Here is a 19,540-nt window from a genome sequence, read left to right as displayed (position 1 = left end):
TAAAACGAAGCTTATCTGTATCTTAGGTTTGCAAACTAATTTACCAATTTCTTGTAATCACAAACACCTTTGGGCACGTAGGTGGTTTTTCAAGATCAACTCCTTGAATTAGCATTGCTGGGTGGAAGAGTATACACAAGTCCAGGCATCCCTGAGGCTCAGGCCCGGGATCCCCGAGCTCCGGTTTTGTGTCACCTCCTCAACCCCTGCTTCGGGGATAGAGAGTTGCCAGCCTATTTAGGTCCTTTGCCCATTTTGTAATTGGATTGTTTGTCTTCCTTTTGTTAAGCTGCATGAGTTTCTTATATTTTTTGGATATTAAACCTTTATCAGATGTATCACTGTCAAATATGTTCTCCCATACAGTGGGCTCCCTTTTTGTTTTGTTGATGGTTTCTTTTGCTGAGATCACTTATCAAACTAAGGACTAGAAAGGAAATATAAAGGGCAGGATAAAGAGCAAATAAAGCATGTTTTTGTTTATTGATGATTCTTTAAACAATAAATTGCTTATTGACAATTATTCCCCTCTAAGAGAGGACAAATACTATTCAGGGAACTGAATAATTTTCTTGCCACTTGTACCAATGCAGTTTTTAAATATCAAGAAAGGGGGAAGTATTTGTTATTATAAAATAATAATTATAGCAACAGCTGCCCACTGATGCTGAGCTCACAGTCAGCTTGCACATTCTGGGAGATGAAGAATCTCATGCTAGTTAGTTCTACTAATCAAAATAACATCTCAAAATAATGGAACTAACCAAGAAGTGCAATGAAATCGCTGTATACAGTGGGGCCTTGACTTAAGAGTTTAATTCTTTGGAAGACCGAGCTCGTTAAGGAGCTCATTAAGGAGCTCGTTAACTCAAATTACTCTGTCAACTCAATGCAAAAAATCGGTGGAGAGACAGCTGGTATCTCAAAAAACTCGTTCGTCGGGACACTCGTAAGTCAAGGCCCCACTGTATAAGATATGCCACAAACCTGGAAGAAATGACCCTAAATGAAAGTGCAAATATGAGGAAAAAAAGAAAAATCAGGGATAGAGGAGGAGATGGAAGGTAATGTCAAGGAACAAAATTCTTCTTTGGGCTGCAGGTGGGGGAGATTTTTATTATTTCTTTCTTTCTACAATTAATGGATAAGCCCTAAAGCTGCCCTAAAGGTCTACTGGCATGACTTCCAAAGGTCTGAGTACCGGACCCCTCTTTTCCACAGCACTGACTTCAAGAATGTACGTGGTGGGAGTTCAGTTAGTCTGATGGGCCGAGTGTTATGGATGAGAAATTTCTTCAGGCCAAATTGTAGGGGGTTATTTACTTTAGTAATCATACTGAACCTCTAATCTAAGTGAACTGGTTCTCCAACCTCCTTTGTATTAGGTTGGGTTTGAAAAGGAACAGCTGAGCTTCTGGAAGGACTGATGTGATGTTTATTCACTCAGATGTGACCTCTTACAATTATGTACCCTAAAGGTGAGGATCTGGACACCAGCACCTTCACCTGTCTCAAGAAGAAGACCTTTGTAGCACTCTCTGTGTTCATGTCCTTCTAGGTTTTTTAGATAATAAACCTTGCTTAATTTACTCAAGAAGTGACCACTGAAGAGTCAAAACGGTGATCACACAGTTCTCAACACATTAGGAGTTTTAAAATTAGCATCAGCGTATTATTTATTTTTACAAATAACATGAAAACAAAAGACAAAATAAAACACAAAAAGCAAAGCTTTATGTAAATAATTTACAGAGATAAATAATAAACTGAAGGGAGTGGTCTGTTTCTCCAAATAAACTCAAACAAGTATTTGTGCAATGTTGTTAATATGAAAGAAAACATAATCTGTGTTCAGTGTTCTTCCACATCCATTTTACTGTCACTGTGAAGGACTGTTAACAGGAACTTGGAAATATACTCTTACAGAAATCAAGAATTCTATTTTCTTTTGTTAAAAAATATATTTTATTGATTTTTTACAGAGGGGAAGGGAGAGGGATAGAGAGTTAGAAACATCGATGAGAGAAAAACATTGATCAGCTGCCCCATGCACACCCCCTACTGGGAGTGTGCCCGCAACCAAGGTACATGCCCTTGACTGGAATCAAACCTGGAACCCTTCAGTTCACAGGCTGACGCTCTATCCACTGAGCCAAACCAGTTAGGGCTAGAATTCTATTTTCTCCAAAATTCACAGTTCAGATCAAAATTTCTTGTACGAAACTGTAATTCTTTTGTGTGCAAGCTTCTTTTCTTGTTAAATTACAATATGCTTAAGGACGTAGACCTCATTTTATGCTTGTTTTACATCACAAGGCAGCGAATGAGGACCAGGGGAGGCGATGCTTAAGCAACATAGGTTAGTATGGGCTTTGGTAAGAATCAGATCTGGCCCTAGCAGGTTTTGCTCAGTGGATAGAGCATTGGCCTGTGGACTGAAGGGTCCCAGATTCAATTCTGGTCAAGAGCACATGCCTGGGTTGCTGGCTCAATCCCCAGTGGGGGGCGTGTAGGAGGCAGCCAATCAGCGATTCTGTCTCATCATTGATGTTTCCCACTCTCCCTTCCTCTCTGAAATCAATAACTAAGTATGTAAAAGAATCAGATCTGTGTTCCAATTCTTAGTGGACACTTTCTAGTTGTGAAACCTTGGTTAAATAATTTTCCTTTAGGAGAAAATTTAAATCCTTTCAAGAAATACTTAAGCTGTGTCAAGTACATAAGAGAGCCCTAACCGGTTTGGCTCAGTGGATAGAGCGTCAGCCTGCGGACTGAAAGGTCCCAGGTTCGATTCTGGCCAAGGGCATGTACGTGGTTGCAGGCACACCCCCAGTAGGAGATGTGCAGGAGGCAGCTGGTCGATGTTCCTTTCTCATCGATGTTTCTAACTCTCTATCTCTCTCTCTTACTCTCTGTGAAAAATCAATAAAATATATATTTTTTAAAAAAGTACATAAGGGATTTGGCTGTGAACAAAGTTGGCAGTATTACAGGCCCAAAAGACAGAAATTTGAAAAAACGCGGAAGATCTCCGCCAAGCTTTGTGCATATTAAATGAGATAGACTTAAGCCATTACTTGGTTCAGTGCCTAGCACATAATTAACGCTCAGTAAGTACTAGAGACAACTTTGCAAAACGATGCAGACTGAAGTTTGGGTTTCACCTCCTTATCACGTGACGACCGCCTCTTACACAGTGGGCTCCCCAAGCCTTTTCACTCAGGACTCAACGAGCGTCTACAAGCGGGACCCAAAGCCCAGAGCGGCAGGCAAAGCGCTGGCCCACATGTAGCCCCTGCGCTGCCGCCTCTCACCTCCAGCAACCCGTTATCTCTAGGTCCGGACCTAGGGTGCCAGCGCCCGCCCTCCGCGGCCTGGCGGGAGCTCTCATTGGCTAGTATTCCTCGGAAACGCACGCCTTTCCTCGCCCCCTCACGTTGCTGTCCAATGCACGCCTATCTACTCCGCCCCGCCCTCACTGCCCAGCCTCCCTGGCGAGTTCCCGCCATTGGTGGATGTCCCGGTGCGCGTGCGCGCTCGCTCCCGGACCCTGGCGAGCGAGTGGGGCGAGCGGGGCGGGAGGAGGCCCACTGTGCTCCGCCCCGGTGAAAGGGTGGTGGCGCCGCTGGGCGGGGCCGAGGTCAAGGGCTGGCCGCCGGGCTGCTCTGGGGCCTGTGAGCTGTTGCGGAGCTGTGTGCTGCTGAGGCAGAGCGGGCTCCGCCGCGCGCACTCCGCGCCCGCCCGCGCCCGCGCTGAGCTTCCGGCTCGGGCGGCTGCGCTGCTTGCCCTCGGCGACGTTGCCCCGGAGTCTCCAGCATGAACGAGCTGAGGCTTAGGGCGGTCCGTGATCCGGACGCACCGCCGGTGGAGAAGGTAAAGGCGGCATCCGGCTGGGCGCGGTTAGGGCAGCGGCGCCTGCCGGAGGTCGGCGTGTGGTATGCGCAAGAGGGGTCGTCCAGCTCTTTGACTCTTTGTGGCGGCGGCCGGCGGCCCCGGGCCTGGGCAGCGCGAGGGTCCTTAGCTGCGGGATCCCTGAGGAGCGCGTCAGGGGTCAGCAAGTCGGGGTTCCCGGAACGCGGCTCTGGGGTCCGATTGGGGGTGGTATCTCCGCGGCGCAAGAAGGAGCGCGCGGGAGGTTGCGCACCGCCGCCTGCCTCCCAGGGCTGGTTGGGGGTGCCCCTCCAGTCCCCCACATCCTGAGGTCTTTCTGGGGGTGAAGCCTTCGAGACCCCCCCTTAAAGCCTTCTCGGGCAGGCGACTCTGCTCCTCTGTGCCCGACTGAGGCTCTTCCGCACCCCTCTAAATTTTGGGGGGTGGTATCAAGACAAGGCCCTGGGATTTGCCTCTAAGGACATTTAAATCCCTTGAAAGTGAAATCCATGGGCTTTAAGGTCTCTTGGCTCACGCCGTCAGCAGGTGTTGGGAAGTGTACTCCCAATAGAGGGGCTTGCTCCCTGCTTTAAGTGTGGGCGTTGATGGGGTACAGGAGGGTGAAGAAGAGGCCATCTTGGCGGGGATGCAGCTGGTTGCGGGGTCAGGGATGAGGGGAGTAGACTGTTTTCGCTGAAGTGAAAGGTTTGTGAAGGGGAGTTGAGGAAGGTAAAGGGGGGTGGTGGTTGTGATGCTGTGGATGCTGAATGACAGCCTATGGGTTGGGACTTCGCGGTAGTGTCTCGAGCAGTGCTTGGTTTTGAGCACTGGAGTTGGAGCGGCGTGTGGAATGGACCGAGGGAACCTGCACCAGGATGGAAGAGCATGGTTAACTTGGGGGTTGCTAGTGGGTGGGGACCTGCAGTTGTTTTCTTTGGTCCAGGTGTTCCTTTAAATTAAAACAAGAAGACTTGACCCGGCGGAGTAGCTCCGTTGGTTAGAGCGCGGTCCCCCCGAGTTCTATCCCCCCGCCAGGGCACACACAGGAATCAACCAATGAATGCATAAATAAGTGGAACAACAAATTCTCTCTCTCTCTCTCTCTCTCTCTGTCTCTCTCTCTCTCTCTCATCAATAACGATCTGAATTTCTTGCTTATGTTGGGTAATTGGAAGATCCTCCATCTTGTTCCCACCTGTTTACCGCTTGGCTGGAGCTGAGGAGCAGCGGTTTCCAGCAAGCCCTGTGGCAGTACACCAGGCCAACAGCACCCACACACGTAGCTTGCAGGTTTTTATAACTGGAGGGAAGGGGATAGTAGGGAGACATTAGGAAGGCAGATTTGGTGATAGGGTGCAAACAGAGCAGTTTTAGGAGGAGGGATGTCTTAGGTGAATGGATGCTTAGGGGTTTAAACAACTCTTGTTGCTTTTGACAGAGGAGCATCCAAGGAGAACTCTCCGTATTGATTTTTAGAATAAAATTTGGAGAAAATTTAGGGCTTCTGTGCAAGTTTAGGAGTTACTTGCAGAGACAACGTACTTTGAACTCTCTAATTTTCCTATTAAATACCCTGGTGGGGCCTGGAAGAACTCTATTCCCACCCTGTATACTAGTTGGAGGCTGTGTAGCCCTGTTTAAGGGTGACAGGGTCAGACTTATTAATGGCACTTTGTGGGCCTTGAAGGTGTGAGAAGAGGGAGAAAAAAGAAGACATGAGAGCTAGTGTGCTATATTTTTTAAAAGCTATTTGTAATAATTAGACATACTTGCTGATAAAAGTGAAACACTCCCCCACCCCGCCCCCCTTACAAGGTGAAACAAAGTTCCTATCCTCCCTACCCAAAACTCCTTGGATCCATCTTCCAGAGGAAAAGTGCTGCCCAATGGTACCCCAATAAATTCAATAAAGTAAAAAACAAAAACCCACAAAACCCCAAAAGCCCCACAAAGATCTCTTAACAAGAAAAGACTTTCTCATCCATGTTTTAGGTAGGGAGGACACGAGGAGCTGTCCAGCTAAATGTGCCTTAATTTTTACAACTGCACTTCAGCCACTTACACAATGACAGAATGGCTGGGGTTGTGAGGTCCACTAAACGCATGTTGCTTCCTAAAGTACAACAGCTACTGTATTCTGTTAAAAGCCGGATGTAGTCCATTAGCTCAGAACAAGGCAAACAGTCCCTCATCCCATCACTGCCTGAATTTCTTGCTTATATTAGATAATTGGAAGATCTCATAACAGTCTGAATTTCTTGCTTATATTAGATAATTGGAAGATCTCATAGCAATCTGAATTTCTTGTTTATATTTGCCTTTGTTGAATGTATATTGTAGAGTTTTGAAAAATACTGATTTGTTTCATTTCATAGGTTGTAAAACCTTCCATGATTTTGGTTTTATCGGTAATCTTTTTTAAAAATTAAAAGAGAGAGAGGGAGAGAGATAGAGCGCTGCTCCACTCACACATGATTCTTTGGCTGCTTCCTGAATGTGCCCCAACCAGCGATTGAACCTGCAACCTTAGAGTATCAGGAAGATGCTCTTAATAACCAACTGAGCTACACGGCCAGGGCTTGCCCATATTCTTGTTAGCACTTAAGAAAATTAGAAATAACTAAAAAAAGGATATTTCTTTAGGGAAATGAATTGTGAAATGGGAACTTGCTTATTTTATAGAAGAATTCAGAAAACATTATCAAATCAATTTATTAAAAGAACTGGAACAAATTTGAAAGATTCTTTAAAATGTTACAGTTGCTTAACTGCTTTTGCAAAATTGTCTTAAAAATAAGCACACAATCCTTAGTTTCAAAATAATCTGGAGAATGTGTTTATTATAATAGTTAGAGATATTTTGTTATATTTAGCATCAGAATGGAATTTTCAGAGCCTGTTGCTAATAAAGGAAATGTTTTTCTCTGGGAACCATGCTTGTAATTTTAAAGTTCCAAAGCACAGTATTGTTGCCAAACTAAGAAACTTGGAATTTAAACTTCGGGAATGATTCTCTTCCTTTCCAACCATGTTTTTACATTGTAGTTTAGGAAAGAAGAGGGTGAAGCATGGGCCAAAAGATTGGCATCTTAAAATTTATGATTGGGCTGGCATTTCAGGAGTCTTTGTTTTAGAGGTTAGAGTGAAGATTTGCGGTTTTCTGCTGTACTTAGATGCTGGAGTGTTATTTAAATTAGAGCTCTACTCCTTTCCAGGCTTCCTGTCTAGATTGATGGAACCAGTATCAGGAGGAAATAGTGACATCATTTACAAGGGGGAGTTTAAATTTTAACTGAAGACAGTGGTTTAAAGCTGGGCTTAAGAGTCAGATCCATCTTGAGCCTGGGTTCTGCACCCTAAGAGATGTATCACTGAGTCAATCACTTGTATAAAAGCCTCAGTTTGTCCATCTCTAAAATGGGGCGATAAAACAGCATGTGCATCAGAGGCCATTCATGTGGGTTAAATGAGTATGCATGTTATATAGGTAGGGCAGGAAGAGTCACATTGTAATAATATTTTAGTTATTGTTTCTGGTTGAAACATAGTGTTTTTTTAAAAAATATTTTTTTGATTTTTTACAGAGAGGAAGGGAGAGGGATAGAGAGTTAGAAACATTGATGAGAGAGAAACATCGATCAGCTGCCTCCTGCACACTCCCTTCTGGGGATGTGCCTGCAACCAAGGTACATGCCCTTGACTGGAATCGAACCTGGGACCCTTGAGTCCGCAGGCTGACGCTCTATCCACTGAGCCAAACCGGTTAGGGCTGAAACATAGTTTTACAGAAAAAAACGTTAATATTCACCTTCCACTCTTGGAAGATGATTAAATCTTCAAGTTATACATGTTTGGAATAGTCTTTTCCTATTCATCACCTTTTAAGGAAAGTGTTATGGACAGAGCTTGGCCTTCTGTGACATATCTTTTCAGTTCATTTTCTTGCTGAGGCTTTTAGTGCTCAGAATCACAGTCAAGCTTTAGCAGTAGAAGGAACATCGTTGTATACAATTATCTTTCCTTCATAGCACCAGCTAATATATTGTAGGATAGTGTTGAATAATTAGAAGTGGTTTTCTGATAGACTTTTATTTTATTTTTTTAAAATGATATTTTATTGATTTTTTACAGAGAGGAAGGGAGAGAGATAGAGAGCTAGAAACATCGATCAGCTGCCTCCCGCACATCTCCTACTGGGGATGTGCCTGCAACCCAGGCACATGCCCTTGACCGGAATTGAACCTGGGACCCTTCAGTCTGCAGGCCGACGCTCTATCCACTGAGCCAAACCGGTTTCGGCGGTTTTCTGATAGACTTTTAAGAGTGAACTACTAAAATAATAAGATCTTATTTTAAGAACTATAACTACTTCAGATATAGGAGAAATGCTTTGTTTCAAAAATTTTTCTTCATTGAGAAATACTTTGGTATTGAAAAATCAGTGAATCTTAACTTTGGTTCTCAGACTTAAAAATAGGGAAAAATGGTGAAAGATTGATTTGTCATATACCCACCATTTTAAGTTTCTTAATTTATGTTGATCAACAGTATAATTTTATTTTAAAATTCAATTACTTCCCAATTCATGAGTATTTAAAATTGTTTTTTTAAAATTTTTTTTATTGATTTTAGAGAAGAAGGGAGAGGGAGAGAGAGGGATAGAAACATCAGTGATGAGAGAGAATCATTGATCGGCTGCCTCCTGCACATCCCCCACCGGGGATAGAGCCTGCAACCCAGACATGTGCCTTTGACCGGAATCGAACCTGGGACCCTTCAGTCTGCAGGCCGACGCTCTATCTACTGAGCCAAACCAGCTAGGGCTAAAATTGTTTTTTTAAAAGCTAATTTTGTTTAAAATGTGTGTGTGTGTGTGTGTGTGCGCGCGCGCGCACAAGTATGTGATTTTTTTTTCTTAGAATAATTCATGTCTTTTAAAAATGTTAAATTGCTCTTATCAGATGTTAGGACTTGAAGAGATCCTAGAGGTTATTTTATAGAAGTGGATATCATAGCCCAGAGAGTTTACTTAGTTAAGGTCACACATTGGTTAGTTGCAGAATGGTTAATTGTATGAACCTTTTAAAATTCTCTCTTTTTTTCCTCATAATGAGAAAAAAAATAATTTAAAAAGCTTCATACAATTAACCATTTCAAGGGCACATAATTAGTTTACAGATTTTAAAAGCTTCTGCATTGATTGACTTTGATAGAAAAAATGCCTAAAAAGACAAGAAAAAAAGCCCAAATGTCATTTGTTTTTCTTATGTGGCTACAAAAATAAAAAAAAAATAGCAAAATAAGTCTTTCAAAATGTCAAATATATGTATACTCTCAGATAGTCAATGTGGAGATTGTGAGAAACAATTTGTTCTTTTGGTAGAACAGTTGGTTAGGTCCAGTTTTCCCAGTTATTGGGTGACGGGTGATTATCTACTTTGAAGCCCGTTTCTGAGAGCAGCCACCGAGGTAGCCTTGAAAGGAACTCCCAGGGCAGTACAGACTCCTCACTCTGAGCTGTGTGAGGTTGCTCAGAATAAATGCTCTCTGGTTGATGACTCTTAGTGTCAGAACTGTTTGTTCTAGCAATAGTCATTCAGTGTTCAACACACCTTTTCCTTAGGACATTCACAGAATCCAGTGGGCTGTATGCAATCTCTGTTAGCTCGGGGGGTTTGGGGCTGGCTGGTGTTTGTGTTCATGAGGAAAATGTCCAGGATTTTATACCAATTTTGGCTCCAAATAATCCTCTTTTCTCCACTGATTTGAAGAAATCTATAACTTGAATTCATCTGGGAATTCTCTGAAATGAATCTTGTAACTAATTTTGCAGTGCAAACAATCATCCTTTAAACCATTTGGGAAAATCTAAGTGTCAATATTTCTGATTTTCGTGCTCTTCCAACCTGTACCATGTGCTGTAACACCCTGGCTTTTCTGCTTGGCACTGGAGGCTGCTGGGAGTGAGAAAGCACAGCCTTTCCTGTATCATACTGTCTCTGGTTTGGAAAGGAGACAGAGAGACCCTGACACTTGATTATTAATTTTGCTAGGGTCTTGTTGGAAAAATACTTATTACTGGCATTGGGCAGAGTTTTTGCCTTCCAAATCTTGCCACGTGATGATTGCCTGGTTGGGATTGTGGTACGGTGCCAGCGAGGGCAGACCTGATCCTCATTAGGCAGCTCATCCTGCCAGTCCCTGATCTTTGTTCTCATGCTGTTTGCCCCAACAGTGGGGATGGCATAGGGCCCACTAAGTTGAATGACCTTTTAAGGAAAGTTAAACTTTATTATGTTATTTTGACTGAGTAATACATGGTTCAGAATTTGATAGGTTGTAAAGAGTGCACTGTGAACACCTCCTTCCTTCCTACCCTAATTCTCCCCAGATGCAGCCCCTCATTCCAGGTTGTGGTGCTTATGAGCAGTTGTTGTCCGGATGGGAGGATCTGACCTATCCTTCCAAAATCAGATGTCCTTTTTCTAAAAATAAAAAAACCTCACAACTTTTAATTGATTTGAGAGAGAGAGAGAGAGAGAGAGAGAGAGGAGAGAGAAAGACTGAAACATTGACGTTCCCCTACTGGGGATTGAATCTGCTACCTAGATATGTGCCCTGACTGGAATCTAACCCACAACCTTTTGGTGAATAGGATGACGCTCCAACCAGCTGAGCCTCCCAGCCAGGGGCAGATGTCCTTTTGATTTGTTTACCTTTGTATTGAATCATCACAGGGCCAGCTGGGGCTTCTCTGTGAAGACTTTGCTTTTTTTAAAAAAAATCCTCACCCGAGGATATGTTTATTGATTTCTTTTTTAAGAGGGAGGGAGGGAGTGAGGGAGGGAGGGAGAAAGAGAGAGAGAGAGAGAGAGAAACATTGATGTGAGAAACATCGATTGGCTACCTCCCATAGACTGGGTATGGAACCTGCAACCTAGGTATGTGCCTTAATCCCGAATTGAATTTGCAATCTTTTGGTGTTGAGGATGATGTTCCAGCCAACTGAGCCACCTCTAGCTAGACTTTGTCATTTTTATTTATTTATTTTTTTATATTTTTTTAAATTGACTTTTTACAGAGAGGAAGGGAGAGGGATAGAGAGTTAGAAACATTGATGAGAGAGAAACATCGACCAGCTGCCTCCTGCACTCCTCCCACTGGGGATGTTCCCGCAACCAAGGTACATGCCCTTGACCGGAATCGAACCTGGGACCTTTCAGTCTGCAGGCTGACGCTCTATCCACTGAGCCAAACCGGTTTGGCGACTTTGTTATTTTTGAAAGAGCCATTGAGACCTGGGATTTACTGGTAACATTGTCTGTTCCTGGGTTTCTTATGTGAGGACCCTGGATCTCCCTCAGTGGGCGACTCTCAGAGCCTCTTCTCCACATCTATGCCTTCCTAGTTCTGTGGTTTCAGTGGTCTACAGAACACTCTTAGGTGCATGCCCTCAGTCAGCGTAAACTTACTTTGTCTCAACTTTGACTTCTCTCATTCTAGACATTGACCCTCCTCTTTCTATCTCCTCTATAAGTAGAATCAGATCTCGGAGTTGCTGCAGCTTGAAATCTGTTAGTCTCAGTGTTTCTGCTCCCTCACCCAATGCACGCCATAGGTTATCTGGATTCCTTATCTGTTGCTCTTGCAAGTTCAGGAATTGATGCCTGCAAACCCTTCTAATTGAACTTCCTCCCTTCAGAATTTGTTCTCAGCCTCTTCTAGTCCATCTGTCCTTTGTATTTTCTAGCAGCTCTGAAATCACCCTATGAATTAAAAGGAAAAAATAATTTCAGCCCCTTTTTCAGGTCTCTTAAATTTGGTCCTTTATAGTCTCTCTTTTTTTAAAAAAATAAGTTTTTATTGATTTCAGAGAGAGAAAGGGAGAGGGAGAGAGAGAGAGAAACATCAATGATGATAGAGAATCATTGATTGGCTGCTTCCTGCATGCCCCACACTGGGGATTGAGCTCGCAACCCGGGCATGTGCCCTGAGCAGGAATTGAATCTCGACCTCCTGGTTCATAAGTTGATGCTCAACCATGGAGCCACGCTGGCCGGACATGTCATTGATGTTTCTATCTCTCTCTCCCTCTCCTTTCCTCTCTGAAATCAATAAAAAATATATTTAAAATAAAAGAGTATAAAGAAGTCCTGAGATTAAAAAAAAAATCAAGAACTGTTGCTTTAAAGAATTGTATTTCTCACCAAGGAAGAGAAGGGTTGAAGTAGTCAATAGTGATGGGTGTGGACTAGGTGGGTGTTGAGTAGGGTGACACTCTTTTGCCCTGAATTGTCCCAGTTTGGAGGATACATTATGTGGTCACCCTAATGATGGGGTCCATATTAGGAATACTCGTATAGTTTCATCAAAATCTAACATCCTGTGGTGGATTGTCAGACTTGCTGAGTCACATTTATTTTGATGGTGGTATAGAGCTTCCTGAACTGGCAAGCTTTCACGGTTTGATATCCAGCAATCTCCTCATTGGGCCTGGTGACCATGCACTAAAAAGGTTACTTGTCACCCCTCTTCCCTTCAAGTACAATTGTGGGAGAGGGACAGTAGGAGCGGGGGCAAGATAACCCAATAAACTTTCCCATTCAGACAAGGAAGAATGAGAGAGACACACACAGCAGTGTCTTGGCTCATCTCTCTCCTGACTGCTCTCTACCCTAAACAAAAAGTCTACTAGGTATTTCATTATCAAAAAGGATTTTTTCAGGCAAATTAAAGGATTGCAATCCAGTACTTTCAGCCATGGCAAGTCATGTGCAAGTGCCCAGACCAAGGAGGAGGTTCTTTAAAGAGGGGGAAAGAAAGTTAAAGGGAGGGGCTATTATAACCATAGACGTTTTCCTATCATGCTTTCTTGACTGACATATAGTGTGGGAGCTCCTACAGGTCCTCCTGATTCCTGTCTTGGTTAGGGTCTCTGTCATAAATTTTGACACTGGCAATTTGACAGACCTCTGTGTGCTTAGATGTGTTATTGTCTGATCGACTTCAGTTTAGGTTGAGTAGGTGGGGAGCAGAACTCCCTCAACCTCATCCACCATTTAGGTTATGAGATCTCAATGCAGAGCTTCTCCAGGGTATCAGAAGAGGGCTCCTACTTCCCTGGAGCCTTCCTGAAGTATATACTCTTGGCTGCATTTTCTCTGTTCTTTTTCATCCATCTTAGCTCTTCAGTCTACTTTGTTGAAATCTCATATCCACAAATGATCCCTGTTCCCTACTATTTCTGTCTAAGGCCATGGTTTTAAGTCTTACTATACTCATTTCAATAGGATATTAAGGTCAAAAGGCATGGTCTTTGTCTGCCTTTTCAACAGGAAGTTTTGAGAGACTGAGCTGATCTTACAACATTAGAAGTAGGAGGTTGCTGCACTTTTTTTTTTGTTGTTTGTTTTTTGGTGTGTGTATGTGTGGGTGACAGATAAAAGTGGTTCCTCTTGATGACATGTGAATTCTGTGCTTCTGTTCTTGACATTAAGAAGGGCAATGTGACTATATATTATTTGAGTTGGCTGATTGAGGAGACAGGGTAGGAGACCAATGAGAGTCAAGAGAGTATGGTGTGTTATCAAAGCCAGAGAAAAGTTTTTGAGAAGAAAGAAAATGTCAATGTCAAGTACCTCAGAGATGTCAAGAAGAATGAGGAGTAGATATGGGGTAGTTTTTTTAAAAAAAAATCTTTTTTATTTCAGAGAGGAAGGGAGAGGGAGAGAGAAACATCAATGATGAGAGAGAATCATTGATCAGCTGCCTCCTGCACAACCCTTACTGGGGATTGAGCCTGCAACCCAGGCTTGTGTCCTGACCGGGAATTGAACCATGATCTCCTGGTTCATAGATTGACACTCAGCCACTGATGCACGCTGGCAGGGCTTGGCTTTGCTACTTTTAATAGAATCTCCCACTAAAATCCAGTTTGTGTTGTGTTTTAAATTATCTCCTGTAATTTAATTTTGGGAGAGCAAGGTCCACATGAGCTTTGTTTTCTCAGGGATGTCAGCCAAACACTCAGTTTTCTCTTGAGTAGTTGGCATTTCTATCTTCTCTCTATTCCACAAAATTCTCTGTACAGAGACTTTTCAATTTGCACATAGTCATCTGTTGAAAAGGTGTCACTGGGGAGTAGCTATTTCGAGAACTTTTGACAAAGAACTATTTTTTCCAGAGATACCCATTCTCCTTGGGACTTTTCACCAGACAAGTGAAACATCTCATTGTTCCAGAGGGTTCCATTTGAGTCCTGGTAGCTGTGATGGATATCTTATCTCCTAGATCTCAGGAAGAATTATCTCAATTATTGGGTTTGGTATTTTAACACATGACTCTTACATTTCTCATTGGTCATAAAATATCCAAAACACTAAAATGAGCCCCCATTTTCCTGGCTGGGTAGCTCAGTTGGTTAGAGCATCATCCTGATATGCTAAGGTTGCAGGATTGATCTCTGCTCAGGGCACATCTAAGAATCAACCAATGAATGCATAAATCAAACAAATTCTCTCTCTGTCTCTCTTTCTCCCTCCCTCCTTTCTTCCCTTCCTCTCTCCCTCTCTCCCTGTCTCCCTCCCTCCCTCTTCTCCATCCTTTCCTCTGTCCCTCTCCTTTCCTCTCTCTCAAATCAATCATTGAATAAAAAAATAAGTTGAGGAAACAAAGACTTTTAATATCCAGGGGGGTCAAAAAGGGGATGGAAAACTAGGATGGTTTGAGATTGTATCAGGAATCTTTCTTTTCAGGAAATTTGGTGCAGAATTTCTAGTCTTCATCGGCCACTAATCTCTCTTAGCTTTGATGAGTTCAGTACAGGCATACCTCAGTGGGTTGGTTCCAGACCACTGCAATAAAGCGAGCATTGCAATAAAGCGAGCTGTGTTTCTTGTTTGTTTTTGTTTTTTTTGCTCGTGAATGGTTTTGCCTTCAATTTGTTAAAAAAACAAACAAACAAAACAAACAACACACACACACACACACACACACACACACAAACACACCACGTCTGTGACGTGCAATCAAGTGCAGTGCAATGACACAAGATATGCCAGTATTAAGTAAGGTGGTCGTGGGAGCTGACCTGGGGGACTCGCGTTCTTCTGGTTGCTTTGAAGACTCAAATTGCCGTATATATTCATCTGTGTGACTCCAGGGCTCACTCGTTATTCTGAGGTATTTAAGCCCTGCCTGGGCAGGGTTGGAGGAAGAGACTTGCTGGGGGTGGACATTTGAACTGGAGGAACAGAAATGTGCCTGGAAGCATGGACAGAGAATGAGTCAGGGGTCCCCAAGTGTGATGGGAAGGCCTCGAGGGCAGTAAAGGTGTCTGTTTTTTTGTTTGGGAGGCAGCAAAAGTTATGCTCAGAGACTGAGTTGTCTTTGCCAGCCATTTATTTAGCACAGGTTTGCTGTCGGAATTATAATTTTACAAGCCAATAGCGTATAGAATAAGTAAAATAAAGAAATAACACACTCCAAACATATGAAAGACTAACACACCGTTGTTCCAGGTAAGGGGAAGTGAGAGGAATCAAGTCCAAATTTAATATGAGGTGTACCTTTTTATATGAGTTAAAGTATGTAGGAGAGTCAGGGGTGAGGGGGTCAAGCCTAGAGCTGATTTGGAGCACGTTGCTAGGGAACGAAGATGCCAATGTTGGTAGGCAGGCTGATCTCTTTAACAGGGCCAGCCATGAGGTTTATCACCACTGTCTTCTTGGAGTGCCTTGCCTAGAAAGGGGCGAATACCCCAAGGCTCGTTAGAGAGTTACGTTAGGAAGAGTCACCTTGCCCAAACCAAAACTCTCTAATGGTGCTCACAAACTCTTAGTATTTATTTTCTAGATAACCCCCTGGCGTAGTTGCTTCTCCATAGTTTTTACAGATAAGCCCCCCAGAGGAGTTGCTAATTGCTTATCAGTGACAACAGATGTAGAATGATGACATCCTTGCATTCTTATATCAAAACAACTTTACTTCTAAAAACAACTTTTCTTTGTCTTTGTCATAAACAAGTGGATTTGAAATCATATAACACCTATATACAGCAGTGTCGGTGCAGAGGAGTGAGGGGCTTAGATATAGTCATTTTGTACTTTTTAAAATTATGGAAGCAATACTTGCTTTGTGAAAAATGTGGAGATGACATGAAAGTATCCTAATTTTACTACCAGAATGTAATTGCTATTAACATGTTTATCATTTCCCACTAATCTTTTTTTTTTTTTTTAAATATATTTTATTGATTTTTTACAGAGAGGAAGGGAGAGAGATAGAGAGTTAGAAACATCGATCAGCTGCAACCCAAGTACATGCCCTTGACCGGAATCGAACCCGGGACCCTTCAGTCCACAGGCCGACGCTCCATCCACTGAGCCAAACCGGTTTCAGCCATTTCCCACTAATCTTATTCCTAAGGTTTTAAAACGGCTGCTTGGTATTCCTCCCTATTTTTGTTAAATGGATCATGGCAAGCTCTTCTGTTGTTGGACATATAGGCTGTTTCTTTTTATAAACAATACTGTAATGAACATCCTCATCTAAATTATATGTTTCTTTAGATATTTAGTTAGGGTATTTTCTAGGCCTGGGATGACTAGATCAAGGGAGATGTGAACCATGTAAAGGCTCTTAATACATATCTCCAAATGTCCTTTCAGAAAGGTGGTACTAATGTATATTTCCATGAGTGCTATATGAGTGTACTAGTGTTCTCTCACCCTGGCCCACAGTGAATATTCTTTTTATCTACTCATTCAATCTGATGTAAGAAAAATGATTTCTCATGGCCTTTTTATTTTTTGTCATTGATTATTGTGAAATTAAATAAGTATACAGGTTATTTGGCAAATTGTCTTTCTCTTTGGCTAATATTTCTATTGGCATGTTCAAATCTTTCTTATTGATTTTATGGGTTTTTTAATAGTTAAAGAAGTTGAGAGATCTAAACTGTGGTATTGTTCTTAAAGGATTTTAAAAAATTATCCATTTTTCACAGACATGCCTCTGCGATAGCCTAGAGCAGCGGTTCTCAACCTGTGGGTCGAGACTCCTTTGGGGGTCGAACGACCCTTTCACAGGGGTCGCCTAAGACCATCGGAAAACACATATATAATTACATATTGTTTTTGTGATTAATCACTATGCTTTAATTATGTTCAGTTTGTAACAATGAAAATACATCCTGCATATCAGATATTTACATTACGATTCATAACAGTAGCAAAATTACAGTTATGAAGTAGCAATGAAAATAATTTTATGGTTGGGGGTCACCACAACATGAGGAACTGTATTAAAGGGTTGCGGCATTAGGAAGGTTGAGAACCACTGATGTTATTACAAGGCCTGGCCTGCATAGTGCGCAGCTGGCCACTTGTATACATTTCTAGAAAGGGCTTGCTGGATTATCAGGAGTATTGGCTCCTATTTACAGGAATGAGCAAAAAGGCCTGAAATTCAAGTTAGAATTGGGACCCAGGAGAGTTGAATCTCAGTTCGATGCTTTTTGCCATAGTCATTCCACTTTCCTCACCTCCTGGTTTCCCAATGATATTGCTTCCACAGTTTGGCCAAAGAGCCCCTAACATGGGAGGACCTGTGGTCATCTCCAGGTTAGCTAGCAGGGCCATGAGCCATGGGGATGGGGGACCCCTTGCCTCATTCTGCATCCGTTTTTGGAGATAGGAGGTGGTGACAGTGGCCGCTGAGTTCCTTGGGGCCTGTAAAGCTGGAGGCAAGGGCATCTCGGCACAGGCCCTGCAGGCTGCAGCAGTGTGAGGCCTGCATTGCTCAGAGCCCTTATACCCTGAGGTCCAGCTTAGCCCCAGCTCCTCTGTGGAATCCCCTTCTGCCCCGCATTTTGTCATCCAGGCTTCTGTGGAAATTGGCCGTCCAAATCCTGGTTAAGTGCCGTATCTTGCTCTGTCTTCAGCAGGTGCATTCTCTGGAGTGGGGCTCCTTGTCCCGGATTTCAGAAGCTTCTACACAATTCAGTAAAGGCATGCGGATCTGTCATGGGGTTTCCTGGCAGGGTGGTGAACCTGACTGTCCCACAGGGAACAAAGGAGGCAGAGCTCGAAGACACAGCTCTCCTGTTGATGTGGTCATAAACTCCTGGTCATTGCCAGTCTTGGCTGTAACCTGCACATGAGATTGTCAAGAGGTTGAGTGGTGCTAAGCAGCTGCGAAGATTAGCAACTGGCTGGGCGTTGAGAACCAGGACTCTGGTTTCAGGAGGAATTTGTGAGCTTAGTTGAGGAGCAAAAACAAAATATTGGCATGTCAGTATCAGTATTTACTTTTAGTATTAAAGTACCATGCTCCATTAACAAGATGTGCTTAGTATCATCCTCAGTATTTTGTTTAAAGGTGTTTATGTTACAGCCCTGGCTGGGTGGCTCAGTTGGTTGGAGTGTTGTCCCATGCACCAGAAGGTTGCGGGTTCGACTCCCAGTCATGGCACATACTAGTACCTAAGTTGCTAGTTCAATCCTATGGGAGGCAGCCGATCAATGTCTGTCTGTCTGTCTCTCTCTCTCTCTAAAAAAAAAAAAATCAATAAAAAAACGTATTTTCAGGTGAGGGTTAAAAAATGTTTATGCTAAAAAGACTTTATGAAATTAAAAAGACAATAAAACTAAGTGGTTCAGATGCACAAAGTTTGGACACACTATAGAATGTCAAGTTAAAACTGAAATTCATTAAAATTTTAATGCTAAACATAAAAATGACCATTCCTAGGTTAGTAAAAAAAATAAGCAAAATTAAAATTCAAAATTAAACTTACTAAAATTTAAAATGCAATAAAGGATTTAAAAATATACATCAATGTTGGCCCTGAATCAAGGCCAGCAGTTTGCCGAAGCTGCTGGTTTCAAGCAGGAGCTTAAAGAAATGTCTTTCTGCGGTCTGTTGGCCATTTCAGAACTTAGGAAATGTAATGGTCAGTTCATTAGAAAGAAACATCTGAGAGAAAAGAGAGAAAAGGGGGAAATAAAGAGAAGAAAAAAGAAAGAAAAAAATATATATCACTGGTGACATTGATTTCAGCACATTTTTGGTGAACTTTCTTGGTGCTGAAATGTAACTGGGAATAGGGAAGTGATGAGATCATTGAACTGCAATTTTTTCCTCTTAATCTTTCATCTCCAAATCCCACTTGTTTGATAACTTTGAACATTTATTTATTTACTTATTTGTTTTTGCTGCACAGACTGTAGCCTTTTAATTGCTAATTGCTGTTGTTTTGGTTAAAAGACAGCATTTCCTGTTTGTCTTTAGTTTCATCACTAGTTTGGAAGTTAGTTTCATTATTAGTTTCTTTGAACTGGATTACATAAGAGTTAGTCTTCAGGCAGAAGTTTACTTTATTGGTTGATTTTCTCCCTCTTCCTGAGAATTATGGAGAGAAAGAAAAAGGCTTCTAACTGAGGAAACCTAGGTGTGGGTAGGGCTCAGATATAAATAGGGTAATGGAGAAGCATGTCATTAGAATGCCTTTGTACCACACAGGTGCTGTGTTGTTGTTTTTTTAAAATATATTTTTATTGATTTCAGAGAGGAAGGGAGGAGGAGAGAGAGATAGAAACATCAATGATGAGAGAGAATCATTGATTGGCTGCCTCCTGCAAGCCCCCTACTGGGGATTGAGCCCACAACC

General features: G+C 42.5%; 1 protein-coding gene and 1 non-coding gene across 2 annotated transcripts in view; both read left to right on the top strand.

Moving 5' to 3' along the window:
• The first annotated feature begins 3,614 nt into the window (after positions 1-3,614).
• CDS2 (CDP-diacylglycerol synthase 2) overlaps positions 3,615-19,540 on the top strand; it is a 54,374-nt gene continuing 38,448 nt past the window's right edge. Inside the window, exon 1 of the mRNA XM_070419950.1 lies at positions 3,615-3,873. Within this exon, the coding sequence (XP_070276051.1) occupies positions 3,817-3,873 (57 nt within the window). The 5' untranslated portion in view covers positions 3,615-3,816. The remainder of the gene's footprint in view (positions 3,874-19,540) is intronic.
• LOC139014765 (small nucleolar RNA SNORA2/SNORA34 family) lies at positions 18,712-18,848 on the top strand. The gene has a single exon (XR_011472319.1). It is a non-coding gene; the product is annotated as a small nucleolar RNA SNORA2/SNORA34 family (small nucleolar RNA).

The sequence above is a fragment of the Myotis yumanensis genome, unplaced genomic scaffold, assembly GCF_028538775.1.
Source record: "Myotis yumanensis isolate MYYU_CA2020_CCGP unplaced genomic scaffold, mMyoYum1.0.hap1 SCAF_7, whole genome shotgun sequence".
Classification (NCBI taxonomy): Eukaryota; Metazoa; Chordata; class Mammalia; order Chiroptera; family Vespertilionidae; genus Myotis; species Myotis yumanensis.
Note: the sequence above shows the minus strand (reverse complement) of the source record. Positions and strands in the feature narration are given on the sequence as shown.